The 24,138-nt window shown below is 40.5% G+C and overlaps 1 protein-coding gene across 2 annotated transcripts in view; it reads left to right on the top strand.

The window, feature by feature from the left end:
• tbc1d9b (TBC1 domain family member 9B) overlaps positions 1 to 19,462 on the top strand; it is a 40,490-nt gene extending 21,028 nt beyond the window's left edge. Inside the window, 15 exon segments of one of the 2 annotated variants that reach the window (NM_001113841.1) lie at positions 329 to 479; positions 1,192 to 1,406; positions 2,343 to 2,460; positions 4,886 to 5,171; positions 7,295 to 7,424; positions 8,194 to 8,292; positions 9,317 to 9,385; positions 10,030 to 10,270; positions 10,837 to 10,902; positions 11,806 to 11,877; positions 12,349 to 12,399; positions 13,189 to 13,248; positions 14,427 to 14,533; positions 15,763 to 18,106; positions 18,538 to 19,462. In NM_001113841.1, coding sequence (NP_001107313.1) covers positions 329 to 479; positions 1,192 to 1,406; positions 2,343 to 2,460; positions 4,886 to 5,171; positions 7,295 to 7,424; positions 8,194 to 8,292; positions 9,317 to 9,385; positions 10,030 to 10,270; positions 10,837 to 10,902; positions 11,806 to 11,877; positions 12,349 to 12,399; positions 13,189 to 13,248; positions 14,427 to 14,533; positions 15,763 to 16,464 — 2,367 coding nt within the window. In that variant the 3' untranslated portion in view covers positions 16,465 to 18,106; positions 18,538 to 19,462. 2 annotated transcript variants of the gene reach the window in all.
• Positions 19,463 to 24,138: the final 4,676 nt, after the last annotated feature.

Raw genomic sequence — 24,138 nt, 5'->3', positions numbered from 1 at the left:
TCTACTTTCTCCCTTTCAAATAGGGGGAAGGAGTAATGTAGTGGATTATGTCCAATACTGTAAAGGTTTGGCATCCATTTGCAATATTGCACGTGTTCATGTTTCAATCTTATAAGAGACTGCATGTATATTTAGACCTGTAGGCTATTTGTTATATAAATGACAGTATCTTACAAATTATAATTTTTTTTTAAATTTTAGCTCACAATACAATGCACATATGTTTTATATAAAGCAAACTGATCTTAAAATGCTAGTGAACAGAAGAAAGCAGTTCTCTTAATGCATTTTGTTCTCCTGTGTGTTAATGTTTCCCTTTTCTCCTCAGGATAAAGAAAAAATGAAGGAAGAGTCGTGGAACATCCATTTTCTCGAGTACGGTCGGGGCATGTGTATGTACCGCACATCAAAGACCCGAGAGCTAGTGCTAAAGGGAATTCCAGAAAACCTGCGAGGGGAGCTCTGGCTTCTGTTTTCAGGTGAGAAGAGTTATGGCTACGGTTGACTCAAGGGCTCAGTTACAAGGTTTAAAATGCAAAGAAAACTGCACTTTGTGCCAAGTTTTTTGCCCAATTTTCACCCTGCTTTCATTTATTACTAGGGCTGTTCATGCAGCTCTGGTGGGTGCCATGGAATGAGCATCATATGGGCTGTTGGCTTTTACTTACCTGCACCACGTTTACATGGCATTCTTTTAACACAAGGGGGCACATTTACAAAAGCACGAACGGGCGAGCGTTCATGCGAACGCTCCGAGCGTATTTTCGCCGATTTTTTCGGGCGTCCGCACGACTTTTTCGTACGGCGCACGACTTTTTCGGACGTTTACACTAAAAAATCGGAAAGGTTTTACCGCTGTTTACAATTGTTCGGAACGAAAATGTAGTGACTTTCAGATCGCCAATACGATATTATCGTGACTAATACGATTTTTTCGTAAGCATTTTCGTGATATTTGGGATCTTATGAAATTTTCTTTCAAATACGATTTTTTTCCATTCCTGATTTGGATTCGTGGATTAGTAAATGTGCCCCAAGGTGTTTGTATTTTATATTTTACTGATTAATTATTACATATAGGTAGGATCTGATTATTACAGAGCACTGTTATTTGACCTATGGTAAGAGAATGGGGATGTGTTTCATGTATATTTTTATTATAATATTAAGCTTTTCTAAACATATCTTTAGGAGCATCCAACGAGATGGTGACACACCCTGGTTATTATGCAGACTTAGTGGAAAAATCCATGGGAAGATGCAACTTGGCAACAGATGAGATAGAAAGGGATCTTCATCGTTCCATGCCAGAGCATCCTGCCTTCCAGAATGAACTTGGCATAGCGGCACTTCGCAGGGTGCTCACTGCATATGCTTTCCGCAACCCAAATATTGGTTATTGCCAGGTAATGCTGTGCTGCTATATTATACTTTTTTATAGAATACACCAAAAAGTAAAAGTGCTTGGGGGGCTAATTAAGGAAACATAGGCACAGCTCCAAGGGGAAAAATTAGTGCAAAACCGTGCTTATGTAAATACCATACACACAGCACTTGCACCTATTGCTAAGTTACTATGTTATCTGCACTTATCTATATGTGCTTTTTGTGCCAGTTTCCCAGTCACACCTACCTTTGTTCATGAAGATCAAGGCACAGTGCAGAGTGCATTCTAAGACTCTAAAGGTGGCCATTCCATAGCAATTACGGCATTCTAATAGTTTCGCCCACTGACGTTTAGGGCTGAATCATCCGCTAAAAACAATAGGAATTCTACCTCCATCTGCCGATTTTTGTTTGGGTGCCTGATCAAAATCTTTTAACCTGCCCGATCAACAAGACGAGTGATATCCACAGTCTTCGCGATCCGCCATACATACACCGAATATCGTGCAAAACGAGGTTTCGTACGATACTATCGGTGCGTGTATGGCCAGCTTTAGGTAGCCCTTTGTGTAACTACTGCCTTTGGTGTTGTCTCTTTGTGTTTCATGCCTATAGGTGATTAATGTTGCACAATTTGGATTACATGCAACTGGTTATGCATGTATGTGCAGCCCTCATGTTTCCCCTTCTCCCACTGGTATTAAAATGTATGTGCTTATCCATGTTCCTTATGAGTGCACAGTTTGTACTGTAATGTAAATTGCAAAGGTACTCGGAGCTCTTTAGCAAGTTTACACTGAATAGGGTTTATGCCTTCTTTAATAAATGTGCCACTGATTGCATTCATGGTCGCAGGTTCCTTTCTGGGACACTGTGCTTTAAAGCAGAAGGCAGGTATTGCATGTTCGTAGAAATGTTTGAATGTATGAAAGTGAGTAACCTGTTATTGTTTGCAGGCCATGAATATAGTGACCTCTGTTCTGCTGCTTTACTGTAATGAGGAAGAGGCTTTCTGGCTTCTGGTGTCCTTGTGTGAGCGCATGCTTCCAGATTACTACAACACGCGGGTAGTGGGTGAGTCTAAACCTCAATCATATTAAAGGAAAAGTATCACTAAAAAATTTCAAGTAAAAAATCTACTCTACTCTGCACCAATAATTGCTGTATCCTGCAAACCATTTATTATTTTGAAAGCTTTAGTACAAAATACCTGTTAAAAGTTGGCTTCTGGTCATTTGAAGAAAGGTGATACGGCAATGCAGGGGAAGTATCGGGGGAAGCAGCCACTATGCGGCGATCGATTGATCGGGTCTAGCCTTGCTTCTGTATAGGAAGGAGTCAGGCTAGGCTCGATCAATCAATCACCGTATAGTGGTTGCTTCCCCCAATACTTCCCCTGCATCGCCAAAGCCAAGTTTTAACAGGTATTTTGTACTAAAGCATTCAAAATAATAAATAGTTTGCAGGATAGGGCAATTATTGGCAGGGCTGTGGAGTGGGAGGCAATTTTGGGTACCTGGAGTCGGAAAAAAATGAACCGACTCCGACTCCTACTAAATTTAAATGGGAATAAAAAAATAAATAAAAATAAAGCAAGTTTAAATGTCCCAATTCACAAACAGTCATAATTAATTACTTCTCTGCTATAAGAATAAAGCCCAATGCACGTAGTGCATAAACGAACACGTTGAGTGACCATGAAGCTTTTCATTGACTGTATGCTTCACTAAATGGGATGTAACGCACAGTTAAGGTGCGGCAGCTCCACTGCATCGTGTTCCTCTGTTACAGGGAACCCAATGCCCACTGGGAACCCAGCCTAACTCTCACTGATAACTAATTCTTGCAGGACAAGAAATACAAGGGAATGGATAGTCAATAGTTCAAGACTGAAGACTTAAAACATTTGAAAAACTGCTGTAATTCAGCTGTAATGTTAGCTTAAACTTTAAACATGACTATGGGATTCTAGGGAAATCATTAGGAGTAGGAGTATAGATAAAATTGTCTATCAGTTTATTATCAGTTCAGTTGTGTTTTAATTGCCCCTTCCCCCCTGCCCCTTCCTGGATGTATAAAATATATTAGCATATTAAAAACAGAGGAGTCGGAGTCGGAAGTATCAGAAACTGAGGAGTCGGAGAATGTATCTACCGACTCCACAGCCCTGGTGCCTCTGGGTACTGGGAATGCCAGGGGGGCTGTACAAACAGCCCCACCCGCCAGCCCAATAAATAGTGACTGTCTGTGGCACATTACAGCCCCCCTGGCATTCCCAGTACCCAGAGGCAAAAACAGCCCCCCAGCCCAATAAATAGTGACCGTCTGTGGCACCTTACAGCCCCCCTGGCATTCCCAGTACCCAGAGGCACAAACAGCCCCCCCAGCCCAATAAATAGTGACTGTCTGTTGCACATTACAGCTCCCCTGGCATTCCCAGTTCCAAGAGGCACAAACAGCCCCCCCAACCCAATAAATAGTGACTGTCTGTGGCATCTTACAGGCCCCCTGGCATTCCCAGTACCCAGAGGCACAGTCACTATTTATTGGGCTGAGGGGGGCTGTTTGTGCCTCTTGGTACTGTGAATGCCAGGGGGCCTGTAAGATGCCACAGACAGTCACTATTTATTGGGCTGGGGGGGCTGTTTGTGCCTCTGGGTACTGGGAATGCCAGGGGGGCTCTAAGGTTCCACATACAGTTACTATTTATTGGGCTGGGGGGTGGGGCTGTTTGTGCCTCTGGGTACTGGGAATGCCAGGGGGGCTCTAAGGTGCCACATACAGTCACTATTTATTGGGCTGGGGGGGCTGTTTGTGCCTCTGGGTACTGGGAATTCCACGGGGGCTGTAAGGTGCCACAGACACTCACTATTTATTGGGCTGGGTGGGGGCTGTTTGTGCCTCAGGGGTATTGGTGTGGGAAGAGTGGACTACTTCAACATTTTTCAGTTGCACATGTAGTCAAAACCAGCAGTGAAAGAAATGGCAAAATACAGACAGATTTTCATTGCTTTAATGTCTTTTGTATGGGACTCTAGCCAAGCAGTTGAACCAGAAACGGAGATCCCTGGCTGTGTCTTCTAAGATACGTAAGAAATCATTTAAGAGGCCCCTGGATGCAACTGCTTCATGCACCTTTAAATAGCACTTGCATCTGTAGTCTTGCTGTGCTCTGCACCTTGCTTCAGCGCCATTGGGCAAGTGGTAAGCACAGGGCTTGTTTATTCCCTGTGCCCACCTCTGCTCCCTAATTACGCGGCACCGGAATCGCTGAAGTTTCCTTTCAAGGCAGCTTCGTGATCGCTGCGCCGTGTATGCCATCCCACTGACGATTTGCATTCTCGCCGGAGGGTTGGCATTTCAGGGAGATTGTCGCGGGCGACTAATCTCCCCGTTTTTCACAGCCCTGAATAGAGATAAACAAACGAACAGTCTGAACTAAAATAAATAGTACTGGTTAAAAGCTACTGTTGGTAAACAAAGAAATCTGTATGCACAGGAGCATTGGTGGACCAAGGTGTGTTTGAAGAACTGACCCGTTTGTACCTGCCCCAGCTGTCTGAGAAGATGCAAGAGCTTGGAGTTATCTCTACCATCTCCCTCTCCTGGTTCCTCACCTTGTTTTTGAGTGTCATGCCATTCGAGAGTGCAGTAGTGGTGGTGGACTGCTTTTTCTTTGAAGGCATCAAACTGATCCTGCAGCTGTCATTGGCTGTCCTAGAGGCTAACATGGAGAGTCTGATGAACTGCATGGATGAAGGAGAAGCTATGACTATCCTTGGAAGGTACCTACTACCACAAGAGCCAGTGTCGGACTGGGACCCCAGGGGCCCACCAAAAAATATAAACAATTCTATAAACAATTTTTCCTCCTTTACTCACTCAACCACTTTATTCTCCTAGTCTCTTTCATTTACATGCTAGCATCTATCCTTCCATCTATTTCTCCTCTTTGTTCCCATTGAGAAATAGGGAATGACCATGAAACTGGCCAAATGATCAGGAGCAGGAGGGCCCCCTGACACCTGGGCCCACCGGAGTTTTCCTGGTATCCTGGTGGGCCAGTCCGACACTGACGAGCTGCTAAAACCAAAGAAGCAAATGTTTTATTCTCAAAATAATTGTTTTTGTATTCTGTTTTCAAAGTTAAAAGGGAACTCCACCCAAACACAACTTGGGCTTTTTGAAAAGTAAAAGTAATTTCAAGCAACTTTGCACTATACATCAATTAAAAAATATGCAGGCTTTTTATGATTTGTAATGTAATAATGGGGCCGATTCACTAAAGTGCGATAAAACGTGCGCTATTTATAGCGTGCGTTAAAAATTTCATCGCGTCTAAATTATCGCGACTTTTCGCACGATTCACTATTAGCATACTTGCGCTATTTTACGCGCGATATTGCATGCGTTATTTAACTCGCGAAGACTATTTTCGTGCGGTATTTGACGGTACATGCGCTAAATAACGCACGCGTATAGTCGCTGGATATAAATAGTAGCTTATAAATAGTGTATATAAATTGTCGCCGCATATAAATAGTGTATATAAATATTAGCCACATATAATTGGTAGCATATAAATAGTAGCAAATAAATAGTGTATATAAATATTAGCCACATATAAATGGTAGCATATAAATAGTATCATATAAATAGTAGCCACATGTAAATGGTAGCATATAAATAGTAGCATATAAATAGAAGCATATAAATAGTGTATATAAATAGTGCATATAAATAGTGTATATAAATATTAGCCACATATAAATAGTAGATGCTTATAAATAGTAGCCACTAGTGATGAGCAAATGTGTTCTGGTTATCTTTGGTGAAAAATTAGCAAATCTTTCGAAAATATCCACGAAACGGCAAAAATGTTGTGCGGGCAAAAAAATTGTTGCCCGCGACTATTATTTTTTTGACGCCTGTGTCAATTTTTGGACGCGCGGTGAATTTTTGCGTGGCGAATTTTTGGCCATTGGCAGATTGTTTTGCGTAACGCATGAAAAAATTTGCCACGGAAAAATTTGCCGCACGTCCAAAAATTCGCTGCGAATCCATGCCTGGCGAAACATTTCATCACTTGTAGCCGCATATAAATAGTCGTGCGAATGAACGCATGCCATGTTAGCCATACACGCCAATACTTGCGGAAAATTACTGTATTAAAAATGACCATTTCCCTGCAAACCGGAGGCTGCGTCACTCTAGGGGAAACACAGACTTGAATAAATAACACTGCAAAGTCCATGTTTTATTGCCAAAAGCTCATTAACTGTACTTTTCTATAATTATCGCCTGGATGAAGTAGGTGTTAATTTTCACATAGCCTAATGCGATATTTAGCGCGCCTTACTGTTTGTGAATCATGCGTTAGTATTCTTTTCTGTGTGTTAATTAACGCATGTATTAAAACTACCGCATGCGTCGCGCGAAAAATAACGCATGCGATATGGTGACTTAACGCACGCGATAATACTATAGTGAATCGCGCGCTAATTATCGCGTCTAATTTAACGCAAAAAAACGTGCGATAAAATTTATCACACTTTAGTGAATCAACCCCAATATGTTTTCTGGTTAGTTACCTAAACCTGGCCCCCTGTTCTCCTGCTGATGTAATAAAATAAAAAGTAAACCAATAAAATGTAACAATAGTCGGCTGTCCTCAGCCTTCATCCTCCAAGTCCCACAATTCCCTGCACACTTGATGTCAGTATGGAAAGGAACATCGCAGTGGAATGGATTGTGGGTTATGTAGTTCCTGTTACAGTGATATTAGGGGCTTCTGAGTTGGGGCTCTTTAACAAATTTTGGTTCAGAAGCTGGATTTCCCCTTTTACACATTTAAAATGAGCGATTGGGAATTTGCAAATGTCTAAAATAACTCTCTTTATTTCCCAAGATATTTGGACAATGTTTTGAACAAGCAGAGTGTTTCTCCTCCTATCCCACACCTGCATGCACTGCTTACCATTGGGGATGAACCGCCCCCCGAAGTAGACATTTTTGAGCTTATCGAGGCTTCCTATGAGGTAATAACCCCTTGGGGAAAATCTACATTTTGTGGGACACAGGTAACACTGGGTATAGCAACCACCACTAGGAGACAGAACACCAGAAGTAGAAAGCAACTCCTCCCTCTGCTGCTGTATCCCCTGCAGGAGGAACTCGGTTTCTCTAGCGTACTAAGCAGGGAAGATCTGTGCTTCCAAAGAAGCTCCCTATCTTCTTTTCTGCTGATACACTGCTCATGCTCTGTGCTGCTGTTAGTTGAGCTTAGGGATCCACTTACAATATACTGCATATACAGAATATAAATGTAACAGTATAAGGCTGATTAGTAATTCATTCGGATTCACATAACATGGCAGCTCTGAAACCAGTGCAGTTAGCATCAGAATTTAATAATCAGCTTATTCAACAGGCCAGCCTCATTTTCTGCTTGATAATTTAAGATGACCGCTTAGCTTCTCAACAGCTGCTCAGAGCCCACTGAGTATGTCCACTGTCCTGGACAGTTCTAACAGAACAGAAGACCTATATCATTACTACCATAGAGATGCTGAAACTTGTGGCTAGTGCAGTCAGTTTAGTATATAAAATAAGGCATATTCATTTTTAGGGTTTAGATCTCCTTTAACAAGGGATTTTGTCATGCCATGCATGCTTTGTCATGCCGAGTTTTATCACTGCCCACACATCTCATAATGTGGAACCTCAAGTATACAGGTTTTTTTTTACTTTTGTTTTTTTAGTACTGTCATCATTTAAGGCAATGTTTGTCGCTTTTTCTGTTTGTAGAAGTTCAGCGCTCTCAGATCTGATGACATTGAGCAGATGCGGTTCAAGCAGAGGCTGAAAGTGATACAGAGTTTGGAAGACACTGCCAAAAGAAGCATAGTAAGTCAACTGGGATAGACATGCAAGATTTTTTAATTACTTTACTAAAAGGTTTTTCCTATGTAAGAACATTGAATAATACAGATATCTGTATATATGTAAGTATAGTATAAGTATTGCACTTAGCAAAGCAACTTTACTCTGACCAACAGGACAAGGCTTATCTGTGACAGTTTATAAAGTTTCTTTTATTATTTATTTATATAGAGTAGACATAATCTGCTTATATACTAACCACAGAGATTATGCAGCATTCCCTGGCACAGTGTAACTTACAAACTAAGGACAACATTACGCTCGCATACACTTCTTTCAATTCTTTCAGAAATAAATTAACTTGCCTGTTTTAGAATATAGGAGGAAACCCACACAGACATGGGGAGAACATACATAGCAGCTTCGTTAGTAAAACTGGCCATATACAATGATATTCGTTTGTTTGTTGAGGTCGCCAGATGAGCGGATTTAGGCCTGATCTGCCAATCCACGCTCTCGGCCAAATTGAACTGATCCGATGATCATACAGTGGGACTTGTGGAGATATATCGGACTGTGGCCAACTCATTAACGCAATGAGGTCCTTGTCCAAAGAGGTTTTCAAACCTGCCTGATAGATATCTTGATGATTTTTGGCCAGATGTCAGGCAAACTGAGCAGTAGGCCACATACACAGGCCAATAAACTACTAACTCATTCTGGAGGTACCAGGCCAGCAGCTTTTATGGGCCCATCTATGGCTAGTATTTGTGAGTCCTTATGACCTTTATTACATTACTGTGTTCTTGATGATCAAGTTATTACTTTCTTACGTAGATAATGCCACCAGCAGAAAACTTTATATTACACTTTATTCTTAAAAACCAAAAGGCATTAAAGTACATTAATCAATTTGAATACATATACATTCGTTATAAGTGTTTAAATGCTTTCCACCACAGGATATACATACATGTACTGAAATAATATGTTGATCATTTTTTCAATAAACTGTCTGATAATGCTATATTTTACTTTTGCCTTTTAGGTGAGAGCCATTTCCACTGATCTAGGTTTCTCTATGGAAGAGCTGGAGGATCTGTATGTGTTGTTTAAGGTAAGTATAGTTTGCTAGACTTTATTGTACTACAGTTGCGTCCAAGGCACATGCGTTTTCTATCTGCTACTATATCTGTCCCTGTAAGTTTGTCACTCAAAATGATAACCTCAGTTTGTTCTAGACCTTCAGCACATAGGCAGAGAGGGTGTCAGTAGAGATTTAAGGTGGCTGTAGACAGACAGATTTAAGCTGCTGATTTGGGTCCTTCAGAACGATTCAGCAGCTTATCTATCTAGATATTGTCCAGGGCAGGCTTAATTTTTCTATCGGATAGAGGACCGCATCACCTCACTGATGTGGTCCTCGCTCTTACTTTTGTGTCCCCTTTATTTTACATAATATCGCCCGCCCAAGGTGGGCATATCGGGGGAAAGATTCACTCGAGGAAATCTTACCGTGTATGGCCACATTTACAAGAAAACTGAATTGTGTTGCTCCATTGACAACCCATGGGCCTGTCTTACCCAAATCAGTGCCCTCTGAAAACCATTAGCACTACAATGTCTTCCTATGAATTGTTAAGTTGGTAGCAAAAGGCTTTTTCGGTCTTCTTGCAAAAACCCATTAATGCTGCTTTGACTAATCGTTGGACTGATTTCTTTTCACTATTATAGTGCTACTCTTGTTCCTGTATTTCTTAGGCCCAGCATCTAATGAATTGTTACTGGGGAGGAAACCGCACCTCTGGGAGCAGACACGACCCTAGCCTGCCCTATCTGGAACAATATCGTATAGACCTGCAGCAGTTTCAAGAACTATTTAATCAACTCACTCCCTGGTCCTGTGGCCAACATGCCCCTATTCTGGCCACCCGTATATTCCGCCTGCTGGACAGCAACAAAGACTCACTTATAAACTTCAAAGAATTTGTAACAGGGCTTGGTAAGTTTAGCAATTTTTTTTTGTACCAGTTTTTTTAAAATTGAACTTAAAACTTTAAGGGCCAGATTTATTAAAAATGTGAGATTAGAGCTCACTTTATAAAAACTCACCCGCTTTCTATTCATTCCTATGGGATTTGTGAACTCTTAACTTCTTTTTTAATTGATTATATAGGCACATGAAGGCTGCTGCCCTAGGCACAGCCCCTCGAGTGCCTATATATAGATATGGCCCTGGTGAGTTTTTTTGTGATGAGTTCTAATCTCACATTTTGATAAATCTTCCCTTAAATGTTCCTCTCTCAGGTGTTTAAGTGTGACAGGCACATTTTGCAGCAGCTGTTGAATGTCTGCAACTATTGTATCAATTTTAAAACTCTAGGTTTCTGCTCAAACAGCACAGGATTGGGAGTGTTGCTTTGTTGAATTTCAGACATATTGATTTTATGTTGTTTCAGTAACCTGGTTTTGTCCATATTATTTTCTCTATATTATTTCTCATTTCACAAGTGTCATTAGTCTGGATGACTATCCGAGAACCTGACAAGCTGTTTTTTCCTTTGCTAGGTGGCATGTATCATGGAGACATGACTGAAAAGCTAAAATTCCTCTATAAGCTGCATATGCCTCCAGGTGAGTATTTATTACCAACTTAGTCCCGGATGCTTGATTCGGCAAGCTGACACAATTGGGAAAATTCCCCAAAATGTTTCTCACACACACACACATATACATGTGTGACTTTATAAGATGTAAATTAAATTGACCCTAAGGGGATTATGTAATAAAAGGCACTATGTCTGCCCTGGAGCAATAACCCATAGCAACCAATCAGCAGGTGGTATTTACTGGTCACCTTTTTTAAAGCAAACATCTTATTGGTGGTTGTTATGGGTTACTGCTATTGGGCAGTGCCCTAATGCCTTTTATTACATATGGGGGTAAGTGGTTTTGTTGTGTGACTCTGGAACTTAGATTGTAAGCTTCGCTGAGGCAGGCACTGAGAGCAGTCTTTACTGAGCAAGGGAGGTTGTTTTCTCTTAGGGCTGTGGCACACGGGAGATTAGTCGCAGCGTGGTGGGATGGCATACGCAGCGGCGCGATCACCAAAGTTGGCAACTTTGGCGATTTCGGCCAATCGGCGCACCTTGTATGCCATCCTGCCGACGATTTACATTTTAGCCAGTGGGATGGCATTTCGGGAGATTAGTCGCCCGCGACAAGGGAGATTTGATCGGCGAATAATCTCCCCGTGTGCCACAGCCCTTAGGCACTTTGTACTCAAGTAAACAATGGATGAATTATGTAGGGCAGGGCTGTCAGAACATCCTTTGATTCGTTAATTAAAGGGCTTTATCCTTCAGTTTTAGTCTGAATGTTAGATTTAGATCATTGCATTTAAACATACAATCGATATCCGAACGGAAGAAGATTAAAATCTGAACGTCTGTGGCCGCCTTTACTTATGGTTTCCTACTGCCAGTGGTTTAATGGCACAACATTGTTGCCTTATTTAAAATGTACTTTTCTTTGTAGCTCTGGGCCCTGAGGAAACAGAGTCTGCCCTAGAAGCCACCAGTTTTTTCACAGAGGACCTACACCCAGAAGGTAACTGGTCCATTTACCTATTCCTTGCCACAGCAAGGGGCATATTTATTATTATACAGTGTAAGCCAACTTCACTGGTGATGTTGCCCATAGCAACAAATCAGAGCTTTGCTTTAGTTTTCCAACTTGTAGGTAAATGTTCATATCTAATTACTGATTGGTTGCTATGGGAAACATCACCGTGATGTTGGCTTTCACACTATAAAAAAAATTGCCCCTGTATATCACAGAGCTACCCTACACATAAGTTGTTTGTTTGCATTTCTGACCCACAATTGCCATAGCACCACATTTTTCCACAGCAAATGTGCATGGTCAAAGTCTATGGATTAATATTATGCTAAATCAACAGTTAAAGACTGCCACACCTCTCCCTTTTCTTAGCATCTCCCTCTATAAGTGCCCTGCACTCTCTATTTCTTGTCTTTTTCTGCCACCCTCACCTTTACCCCCCTCTCTTTCTGACTGCAGTATCTCCCTTTCTGTCCGAGCTGGATCTCATTCTGCAGTGTGAGTTCCCAGGTCAGTTTCTATTTTGTGGCAATAGTGCTAGACTCAAAGCACCTCTGTGTTTAAACATAAACCATCTTATCACCTTGTAGCTAAACTCTGTCATAAATTATAATGTCTACAGTCATTTACTCACATTTTCTTGCCATTCAGTAACCAAATTGTGTAGTTTTGTCCTTTAACTATGAGGATCTATGTTTAGTTCTAAAAGTTGAATATACCCTGTGTATAAGAAGGACTTGCCTTCTGTGCATTTTTCTTTAAACTATGGCTTCCCATTTTAACCATTCAGAGGGGTTTCTATTGTTTTTTTTGTTTTTTTATTAAAAGGGATCTCTTCCCAAAACTTTCATACAATAAAAGGAAATGTAATTCTCAGCAACCTTTCAATGGTAAATGTAATAGCTATTTGGAACATTACTGTTTTATACCTTTGGTTCTGACTCTTGAAACAATTTAGGAAAAGTTTTTCTCCAGATTTGGTAATCTGCAAGTTTCTGCTACATCATTTCAGCTGTCAGAACCAGAAATGTGGGGAATATAAATAGCCAGACATATAACTAGCTTTTAATATTACATTAGTTACATTTACAAGAAACATTTAAAACCATTGAAAATGTCCAATAATGTATATTGGCAAGCTGCTTAGAAAAAAAAGTGTGTTTGCACGGTGACCCCCTTCAAGACTACATGGAATAGAATGCTGCTTTTACAAATGACATGTTTTACCTTTAGGGATCATTTTAAATAATCAAACGTTTAGAGATTAGAATTTCTGAAACCCTTTTCCCGCTCCTTTAGACTCCGATGGACAGGGAAATGAACCCACAGCTGTGCAAGGAAATTCTCCTGAGAAGAAAGGTATTTATTAGTAACGCTCTCAGTGTATGTCAGGGTGTGTTACTTTTAAGATACTCATTTCTAACTGCCAATTTCACAGCTATGTTATATGCATGCCTAGTTTGCCCTTCAGTGGCAATAGATAGGCTCTAGACACACACAGAGGGTATTTCCCTAGGACAAGGAGGGCTGTACATTTAAATGCATGGGGCAGCTGTACAAGGTAAATTGTACAGGAAAGCCATTTGCTTGAGCCTTTAGTTCAGAGGTCCCTTTTCTACCTGTGAGCCGCATTCAAATGTAAAAAAAGTGGGGAAGCAACACAAGTATTAAAAACCTATTCCTGGGGCACTAAAAATGGGCTGTGATTGGCTATTTGGTAGCGCCTGTGTGGACTGGTAGCCGAAATAAGGTTCTGTTTGGCAGTACACCTTGGTTCTTATGTAACCAAAATTTGCCCCAAGCCTGGAATTAAAAAAGACAAAAAAAAAAACAGCGCCTGCTTTAAGGCCCCTGGGAGCAAAATACAAGGGAGTTACTTATTGCTCCTGAGCCACTGGTTGGGAATCACTGCTAGTTGCTCAAACAGTGATTGAAATTATATGGACCTCTGTTCCAGTCGGAATGAGGAGCGCATGGGCTGTCTCCCGGTAATGTGGTTTAATCGTTTGGCCCGAGGCCGGATCGGATCCATCCAGCATCGCCCACCTCAAGGAGTGCATATGGAAAGATCTGCTCATTTGGTGAGGTCACCAAACGAGCTGATCTTTCAGTGTATGCCCACTTTTTAAGCCACATAGCCCGCAAGAGTTGAGATTCCTTTTTTTATCACTTGTAAAGGTCAGATTGATAGATTTTCTATGTCTGAAAATTGCATTGGTTCAGTAGCCCAGAACAACCAATCAGACCTTAGGTCTCTTTCTTCTTAGCATTAAACCATTTTGAGATAACTGGTGATTAGTTGTGTTAGGTTTTAGGGCACTGACACACACAGCTACTTGTTGCGGCTACAAAACAGACAATACAGATAATAGACTTTACATGTGTTTTTAGCAGAGACAGTTCTGTAGCACTATGTGTTATAGACTGACAATTATACGTTTGATACTATATATATATATATGTATATATATATATATATATATATATATATATATATAATATAGTTAGTAATATTAAATGTAGGTGTTGTGTTACAGATGAAAAGACAACCAGTTCCGTGGACTATAAATATTATCTCCGTATGTGGGCCAGTGAGAAAGAGCAGAAAAAGGAGACTATCAAGGACTTGCCAAAAATGAACCAGGTAAATAAAAGAAATCTTCCTGTGGTTTAATCCATGTGAAAAGATCCTGTCATGTTCCAACTTAGAAATGTGCAGATACTACATTATTGGATACACAGATATTATGCCTATTAAATAGGAAATGGATGCAATTCTGGGATGGTGTATAAATAGGCTTTAGTTTAAATACAGTAGCTGGCATGGGCAGCCTATGGTTAACTAGATGTTACCAAATTGGGGCAAAACCAGTGTAAGCATTAATTTGAAGCCCCAGTATTTTTTTTTTCTTATTTTATTCCTCTTTTATTATAACTGCTTGAGTTAATTCCTCCATAATGACAATAGCTGTTTAGTCAAATATCAGGGCAAGTGGGCATAGGAAGAGCAGGAGGGGGGCAGCAGGATTTTATCAGTGCCCCCACAGCCATGGGGTATGCTCCACCTGTTACGCAAATGGAAAAACTGTGATTTTACACACAGGGCTCCAGGATAAACAAGAAGTAAATTTAATTTTGGTTTCCTGCACCTTTAAAGTAGCGATATTCATTTCTGAGAAAAAGTAAAATCAAGAAGTGGGAAATGGAATATTTGTGCACAGTTTTAGCTTTGTTGCGGTATTACTTAATTTTTAACCATTAGCAAACATCTGCTTAGCTAAGTAAACCACCTTTGGCTCTCTAGTGATTAAACAGGAACAGTAGCATTGCGCACTGATACAAACTCCCGCCCTTCGTCAGTATGGCTCATTTTTCAATTTAAAGGGGAGGGTTCACCTGTCATTTAACGTTAAGTGTTTTTTTCAGTTATTTAGCTTTGTTCAGCATCTCTCCAGTTTGGTAGCTAGGGTGTTGTTTACCTTAGGAACCAGACGTTGGAATATTAATTAGAAGAGGGATGGAATAGAATAAAAAATAACAATAAAATTGTAGCCTCACAGAGCAATAGTTGTTTTGCTGCTGAGGTCACTGACCCCCATTTTAAAGCTAGAAAAGATGTAGAAGAGGAAGGCAAAAACTATTTAAAAAAAAAAAAATTGCAACCAATTGCAAAGTTGGTTCTATAACATACTAAAAGTTAACTTTTAGGTGAACCACCCCTTTAAATGTAATAAGGGCAAGGCTTTGAGGGGCCTTAGCTCAAGTGGCCTTATTCAGCTAGTCAGAATCGGTTACAGTTTTCGGCTTCTCAGCAAGCCCTAGTAATGTTGTATAATTTAAATGGGATGATTGAAATTTTTTTCTGTTGTTTAGGAACAGTTTATAGAGTTGTGTAAAACATTCTATAACATGTTCAGTGAGGATCCGCAGGAACAAGAGTTGTACCACGCCATTGCCACTGTTGCAAGCCTTCTGCTGCGAATCGGCGAGGTAGGAAAAAAGTTCTCCAACCCGCCCCTCAGAAATGCTGAGACCTGTCCAGAGAATATGACCAGAGAACCTTCTAGCGAGGAAGAAGAGCCAAGTTCCAGTTTAGAGAACCGACATATGAATGCAACCGAGAGGCAAGAGCAGGCTGAAACGTGTATCCCAGTCCCCTCCAGCGCTACAAGCCTACTTACCCCACTAGAGCAGATCCAGAACCTCCAAGAAGACAGAGCTGCAACGGATGGAAATAGTCCTACACAGCCAACCTCTGATGATGAAACAAAGGACGACACATCAGTATCCTCATATTCCATGGTTAGTGCTGGTTCACTCCAGTGTGAGGATATTGCAGATGACACTGTACTAGTAGGATGTGAAGCTGCTAATGCCGCTGCTAAATATGGAAGCACAGTAGACGCGGAGTGGGCAATCTCTTTTGAACAGATCCTGGCCTCGATGCTTACAGAGGCAGTGTTGGTTAGCTACTTTGAGAAGAAAGTGGATATTATTCAAAAAATCAAACAGAAGAAAGTGGAGAGGCAAATTAGCTCCTCTAGCGAGCAAGAACTTTCCTCTGTGTCAGGGTGACATGGACCCTTCTACAGAAATGGGGTTCTATCCTGCGATGGAGAATGAAAGTTTTACGGATCATTTTATTCTTACCCCCCTTCTTGTTGTATTAAATTATGCATCTTCCATGGTTGCTAATGTATGGAAGTCGATTCAGGAAGACTTGTTTTGCACTTGAAAGAACTTAATTGGAAGCAGAGAGCCCGTTATTTGCTAACAGTTATGCATGTTTGCCTCTGACTACTGTTTTAATGAACATTTTTATATACTGTGCACCTGCACCTTGCTCTGCAACATCTCACTTCATAGCTTGCACTGGTAGTATTAGGAAACACGCCTTACCTGTCCCCTCTATCATACTGAGCACGTATTCTTTTTTTTCTCAGACACGTCCTTTGCTCTGTTTATAAGGTACCCGGATTATCGATAGTGTGCATAGGTGATATAGGGTCATGTGATAAAAACCAGTATTGTGGCTTAACCAAATCAGTGTCCTAGCTGAAGTGCAATAGCCAGGTGTACAGAATTGTATGGCAGTTTATCATGTATTTGCTTTTTCCTTGTCTCACAAATACCTTGTAAAACCATCTGTCACTCCGTGATAACTACATATAAAAGGAATAGAATTTTCTTACAGGATGAATAAGCTACATGTGAGCTTTTCCCAGTCTCTCCTATGCTGCTCATTCATGCTTTCATGCCAATTCCCCTCCCCCCAGTAAAAGACCAGAACAGAATACAGTCTTTTAACAGCACAGTAGCTTTGCAACCTATAGTTTAAACATCTACACTTTAATGTATATTATAAATGAGTCCAAAATATACATAACATTAAAACAAAGCACAAATAATGAAGAATGAAGACCAACTGAAAACTGTCTTAGAAAGGTGCTCTCTACAAAATACTAAAGGTCAAAAGTGAACAACCCCTTTAAGTAACATAAGATATATATTTATATTATAACATACAGATGGCAACTTCAGTATCGATATATCTGTTACTTATTTGGTGTTTGAATCACCATCTAAATAGTTTAAACAATCAGTGTTTATTTATTAGAAGGAATATTTATGAAATACTATAATATGTGCAGTGAAGTAAGTTTTGCTGTAAGGAGAATAAAGGATTGTACAGTGCATAGTTAAACTTTATGTTGCAAAGCTAGAGAAGGGCTTTATTCCATTTCTGGTGGTGGAAACCTTAGTAACACTGGAGTGTACTGGTTTAGCCACAAATCTATTGGGCCAGTAGCCTCCAAACAAATGTGAAAGGATATCATTCATGCTTTGTAAATATTACAATCATTTCAACTGCTGGACCACTTTCCATTACATTCCATCATTGGCTTGCCCTTGAAATGGGAATATTAAAGAGCAAATAACATCCTCTAGTGTTGGGTATCCCAGGCCGCATCATCTGAACAAGAGATGCAATTAGGATCAAGAGCCAGTACTCAATGAAAGCAACCCAGTTCTGCCGGTTTGATTTACCAAAAAGACCAAAAGTGTGCTATTGTTTTTTTTTTTACCAAGTACTAAGGTTGGACTGGGGGGGTCAGGGCCCACCAGGGCTGCCGCCTAATGTGGCTGGGGGAGTGCAGACAGGGATCAGATCTTTTCCCGGCGGCCCAGTCTGACCCTGTCAAGTACAGTGACCAAGGGGCTGATTTACTAACCCACGAATCTGACCCGAATTGGAAAAGTTCCGACTTGAAAACGAACATTTTGCGACTTTTTCGTATGTTTTGCGATTTTTTCGGATTCTGTACGAATTTTTCGTTACCAATACGATATTTGCGTAAAAACGCGAGTTTTTCGTATCCATTACGAAAGTTGTGTAAAAAGTTGCGCTACGAAAAATGCGCAACTTTTCGCGTAAGTTTTAACGCTACGCAAAATGCGCAACTTTTTACGCAACTTTCGTAATGGATAGGAAAACTCGCGTTTTTACGCAAAAATCGTATTGGATCCGAAAAATTCGTAAAGAATCCGAAAAAACATACGAAAAAATCGCAAAGTACCGATCATTACGAAAAAAACGCAATCGGACTCCATTCGACCCGTTCGTGGGTAAGTAAATCAGCCCCCAAGTGTCAGAGATTCGTGAAGTCATGGATGCCATATTTATGGTCATCAACATGGTGTCCCCCTGGGTAAAAGTTTTGTATGTAGAAATGACTATGAACCCCCTATTTATCAGAACATATGCACAATCTATTCTACTAAATCTCCAGCTACTGTAACAGGTGGTAGTAACTGCAGGGTCGGTCTTGCTCGCTAGGGCACCAGAGAAACTCCCAGCAGGCCCCAGTCTTGCATAAATTCCATTAGCCCTTTCTTAATTCCAGCATAAGCATATAAAACCTCTAATTAATCTCTACCATTTGGTCTCCATCTAATTTCTATGGGACTGGTCCCAGTCCTACACTGGATAAATGGCTATGACAGGGAAGGCCAATATTAGCCCTGCTCTGGATCTACAAATCCCTAATAGTAACATCTCATAGGACGTAGAAGGAAACACTTGGAAGTTTTACACTAAAATGTGACTGTGGCTGTTATAGAAAGTAATATTTATTATTTGATAGCTTAGTTATAGTCTTAGTTATATAGATCTTTTCCCTTTTTATGTTTTGTTTTGTAGGATTTTGGTTTGCTTTACAGGGCAAACTGGTCCTATCCCTTCTCCTTCATGTGCATTATCTGTTTACATGCTCTTGTCTTCGCTTATCCAAGTCCTGCGATACATTTCAAGCCACCCTAGCAGTTCTACTGATGATGCACTCCTTTCTCCTTGCCTGTACAGCTGTCCCCTTATTGATTTGGACATATACTATATGATGGCATCAGTGCCATTGTGTGGCTGTATACTCATGGCTCCAGTGTTCTGTTCGATTCCAGCATAATTTATTCATGTTTTAATTGTGTGTCATTTTGTTTTAGTCTGAAAATGATCATGTGTATGTTTTTAATCATCTTTGTTTATACATGTACTCAATAAACAACGTTTAATTTAGTTGAGATATAACAGTGTCAGTTTGTCATCCTGTCACTAAGAAAGATAATTGGGCATAATGGTTAGTGGTACAAGGTATGGGACCTGCTATCCAGAATGCTCAGGATCTGGGGTTTTCTGGATAAGGGATCTTTCTGTAATTTGGATCTCCAGACTTTGTCCACTAAAAATCATTTAAACATTAAATAAACCCAGCAGGACTGTTTTGCCTCAAATAAGGATTATATCTAAGTTGGGATCGAGTACAAAGTACTGTTTTATATTTACAAAGAAAAAGGAAATATGTTTTTAAATTTTGAATTATTTGATTAAAATAGAGTCTATGGGTGTATGGGTGATAACCTTCCCATAATTAGGAGCTTTCTGGATAAAGGGTATCCAGACAACAGATCCCATACCTCAGGGGTCTCAAACTCGCGGGCCATTTGCGGCCCTCGGTACAATATTTTGTGGCCCGCACTAATGCCTTCTCAAAAGCAATGAATGGATCGTGATTTTTATTGCGATTCAAGGGATAATGCAAGGCACGGCGGGCGGGAGCTGCTGATTGCGGAAATGACGTTATGCCATCATAACAGTTATTATGGGAAGACGTTCTGTGTGCACAATTAGCTGCTAAGGAGCTAATTGTGCACACACAATGTCTTCCCATAATAACTGCGGAAATGACGTTATGCCATCATAACAATCAGCAGCTCCCGCCCGCCGTGCCTTGCATTATCCCTTGAAAGCCAATTTTTTGTGAAATCCCTTATGCGGCCCAGCCTCATCCTGACTTTGCCTCCTGCGGCCCCCAGGTAAATTGAGTTTGAGCCCCCTGCCATACCTGCATAGGAAACTGTCTAACAGTGTCTTGTTTTTACCATACAGACTGTCCATTTGTCCCAGTGTGGAACCCTAGACAGTAGTTCCACTTTGTCAGATTTGATTGGCCATAATAAAAAAGCCTTTAGGCTCCTAACCTTTATTCACTTTGGTCACTGACCCACCAGGAATAGACAGAGCTCTCCGTTCCCTTGGGCGGCCCCCTTGGAATATGCCCGTATGCCTGTGTGCAACAAACCCTGTGCTATATTTTCCCTCACCACTGAAAATCAAAGTGTAACCCAAATCATTTTCCCAAAGATAGTTTATTAAATAATAATAGGGCATAGAGGAGGGCAATTATACACTGTATGAAGACTGAGGGGATAATAAGGCTACATAAGCATGATGTCAAATGGTACATAAAGGCATTCACAAATCATTGGCCAAAGGTTACTTTTCTTACTTCTAGGCTGGCCACATGTGGCATAGTGTCATGTCAGGTTGGCACTAAACAGCCTGTGCTGCAGAAAGTCACTACATAGTAGCCCAGCAGTAAAAGGCAGTCCTATACTTCACACCGGCTACAATATAGGTTATTTTTTTTGTATGACTTAAATCTGTTCAACATGAAAGAACAATAAATAGACCAGAACCATAGGACTTTGGGCACATTTACTAAGAAATTTTGAGAAAAATAATTTGTGATTTATTAACAGTTGGCCAAAAGAAAATCGCCAGGATATGTCAAGTACCATTGAGTCCTGTGGAGGCTTAGAATAGTAGAGGAATAGCATAGTCAGTGACAGCCTGTCCTAGACACATTTTCAAGGGGAAGTTAATATAATTGTTTTCTTTTTCACTCAGTTTCAAGGGGAAGTTAATCCTATCAATGTGTTTAAGTGAAACTTAAACACATTGTTTTCCAAGAATGAGTGCTAATGCTCCTAAAATGGCTGCTGGAGCAATTCTTGTTTGGGAAAAATTAAAGGGAATTCATGGAAATGAATGTCTGTTTAAACACATTTTTTGAGTTTTATCAATGCTTTTGGCTCGAAAACTCGTAAACTTGACATTTTCGTACGACTGATAACAGTATTATTGTGCCATTTTATAAATACAACAATAATCAAGTTTAATTTGAATTTATACCAGTCCGAGTTTATACAACTTTGAAGGCCAGAAAAAAATGAATTTTAGTAAATCAGCCCCTTAATGTGCAACTAATGTGGTTAAAAGAAATGCTTGGTGCTTTACACATATTAATGGGCACTAAGGATATGTCAGAGAGATCTGCCAAAGCTCTGCCAATAGCACAGACAATAGGAAAGATTAACTTAAAGCCATGTGGCAAATAACACTCTGGCTGAACCAGTATGGCTGCGATTCAGTTTACCTCCACTTTAGGTCACAAAGCATAAGTATCAGGTACAGTAAATTTCTTCTGTATATGCTGACCTGTACTGTGATATGTGCATGCAAAATTTTAGTTAATTGCATTCAGACTGGATGTTGCAGTTTCTCACTGGATCTAGCCATTTCAGCACATACTGGCAACGGCAGTAGATGTAATATAATTGGTATTAGGCTGCCCGGCAGGGCTTCTGCTCCTTCCTGCGTCTGTACTAAGAGGCACTGCATATTACATGCAGTGCATAAATACAAATATTTATGTGCCAAAATCCATCCCTTGTGTCTGCAGAGACAGTGCCTCTCAGTTAAAAGAACAGTAACACCAAAAAATTCAAGTGTATGAAAGAAATTCCAATATAATGCACTGCTGCCCTGCACTGGTACAACTGGGGTGTTTGCCTCAGAAACACTACTATGGTTTATATAAAGAATGCAGCTATGTAGCCATGGGGGCAGCCATTCAAAGGAGAAAAGGCACAGGCACTTAGCAGATAACAGATAAAACACTATTGTATTCTACAGAGCTTATCTGTTATCTGCTATGTAACCTGTGCCTTTTCTCCTTTTTTCCAGCTTAAATGGCTGCCCCCAGGGCTACACAGCAGCTTATTTATATAAACTATAGTAGTGTTACTGTAGCAAACACACAACTTTTACCAGTGCAGGGCAACAGTACATTATATTTCATTTACTTTAAAACTCTTTAATTTTTTGGTGTTACTGTTCCTTTAAGACACATTGTACCCGTAGCTATAACCTGTGTGACTGCAACTTGGCTAGTTCAGGTTCTGAGAGTTGTGCCAGTTACAGCCCTGCCATTCTACCTATGGCACAGCTTGTAGAACAGGTTCAAACACCAGTGTCAGTGACATATAGCTCGCTGCTCTCCTACACTGCCTCTTGCCGAGGGGGGTGCTGGGACTCCTCAGGACTTGGGAAAGTGGAGAAGACTTGCAGCTAAAAACAAACAAGCTATTGGACCTGTCGTGTACTATAACTCTGCATGAATTATCTCCTCAAAGGGGCTGACCCTCATTCAGTTAAAAGGGCTTTACAACATTATATTTCTTTTTTACTGTAATTTTGTATGGAAACAAAGTTCCTAAGGAATCCTTAGTGGAAACCTTTTTTTTTCATGGTGTCCTACAGTATATGGACAAAATTATAGGATCTCTGGACTGCATACTTTATTGTCTGCCTTGTTATATTTAAGTTGACCTCTTGAGAGTAGTGATGACACAAATTTCTATGGTGAAAAGTTGTTGGGTTTCAGTTATACCTTTCCTAGGGCCCAGTGAAAGCTTAAATTGGCCTGATCTAAATGATGGAAAGTATCTAAATAATGGTTCTACATGAACTGTTTATAAGAAATTATAATTAACTTAGTATCTACAACTTGATCATGATCTATATGATCTTTGGGCACCTGTGCTTTAAATATTGGTGCCATAACTAAAAGGAAATTAGATGGTAGAGTGATTGAACTTGTAACTTGTATACAGCAGACCTCATAACCATAGGAGGAAGTAAATGGGGCCTGGATCCATTAAGAACCTGTATTTTACCTGCCTCACACCTTTGCTCCTGACTGCACCATATGGGCGCCCCCTGTGCCCCTCTCTTCCTGCATCCCAACAGTGGGCTTGTATGGGTGGATGTGGATGTGTTTGTGGTCCCAGCTGAGTCTCCTTACACCACTGTGTATTTTATATAGCACAAAATATATTATACAGAGCAGAAAATCACTTTTTTAAATTCCATATTTAACTCTTACAGCACAGCCCCAGTCACTACAGTGATAGTAGAGAAATAGTAAGCATGGGAAAAGGACTGAGGGGACACTGCATCTTAGTGGCTGCCTCAGGTTGCATAGAGTTAAGAAATGCCTCTGTATGTCACACAGAACATTGTTATTACTTCTTCATATTACTAATTCATTTTCCAAGCGGGGAAACAAGATTGAAGTTAAAAGTCATAAGGGCCAAGGGAAGACTCTAGAAGATCTGCTTTCTCCAATGTGATTGTTCATTCTCAGCATGATGAAACTGCCCGCAACCAGTCAAAAATCTTCTGAGAGATAAGAACCAATCAACTGGAACTGAGTGCCAGAGGCTGTGACTCACTATCAGCTGCCCTGTTTTTGTCTAAACATACTGAGCTATATAACAAGGCAGAGGAGTGTTTATTACAAGAGCTGTCACGCACCACGTGTGCAAACAATGAGCTCACTATAAACCCAAGGACTAGTGTGACTCAGGTAACCCTACCTCTCTGGCCTAGAATGAATCAGCAGCACTTCATTTCTACAGTGCCATCGGTGCAGGTTTTGTTTCTCAGCCTTTATTAAAAAGGAAAGGCTTTATTAATATGGAAAGGCATACTCAGTATCACTTTATGTATAAGATTGCAGCAGGGTTACTGGCCCAGATTTATGAGAGGGCCACAAAGAAAAAGGCTGT

Source organism: Xenopus tropicalis, chromosome 3 (assembly GCF_000004195.4).
Source record: "Xenopus tropicalis strain Nigerian chromosome 3, UCB_Xtro_10.0, whole genome shotgun sequence".
In the NCBI taxonomy this organism is placed as follows: Eukaryota; Metazoa; Chordata; class Amphibia; order Anura; family Pipidae; genus Xenopus; species Xenopus tropicalis.
This window is presented reverse-complemented; position numbering and strand designations above follow the sequence as displayed.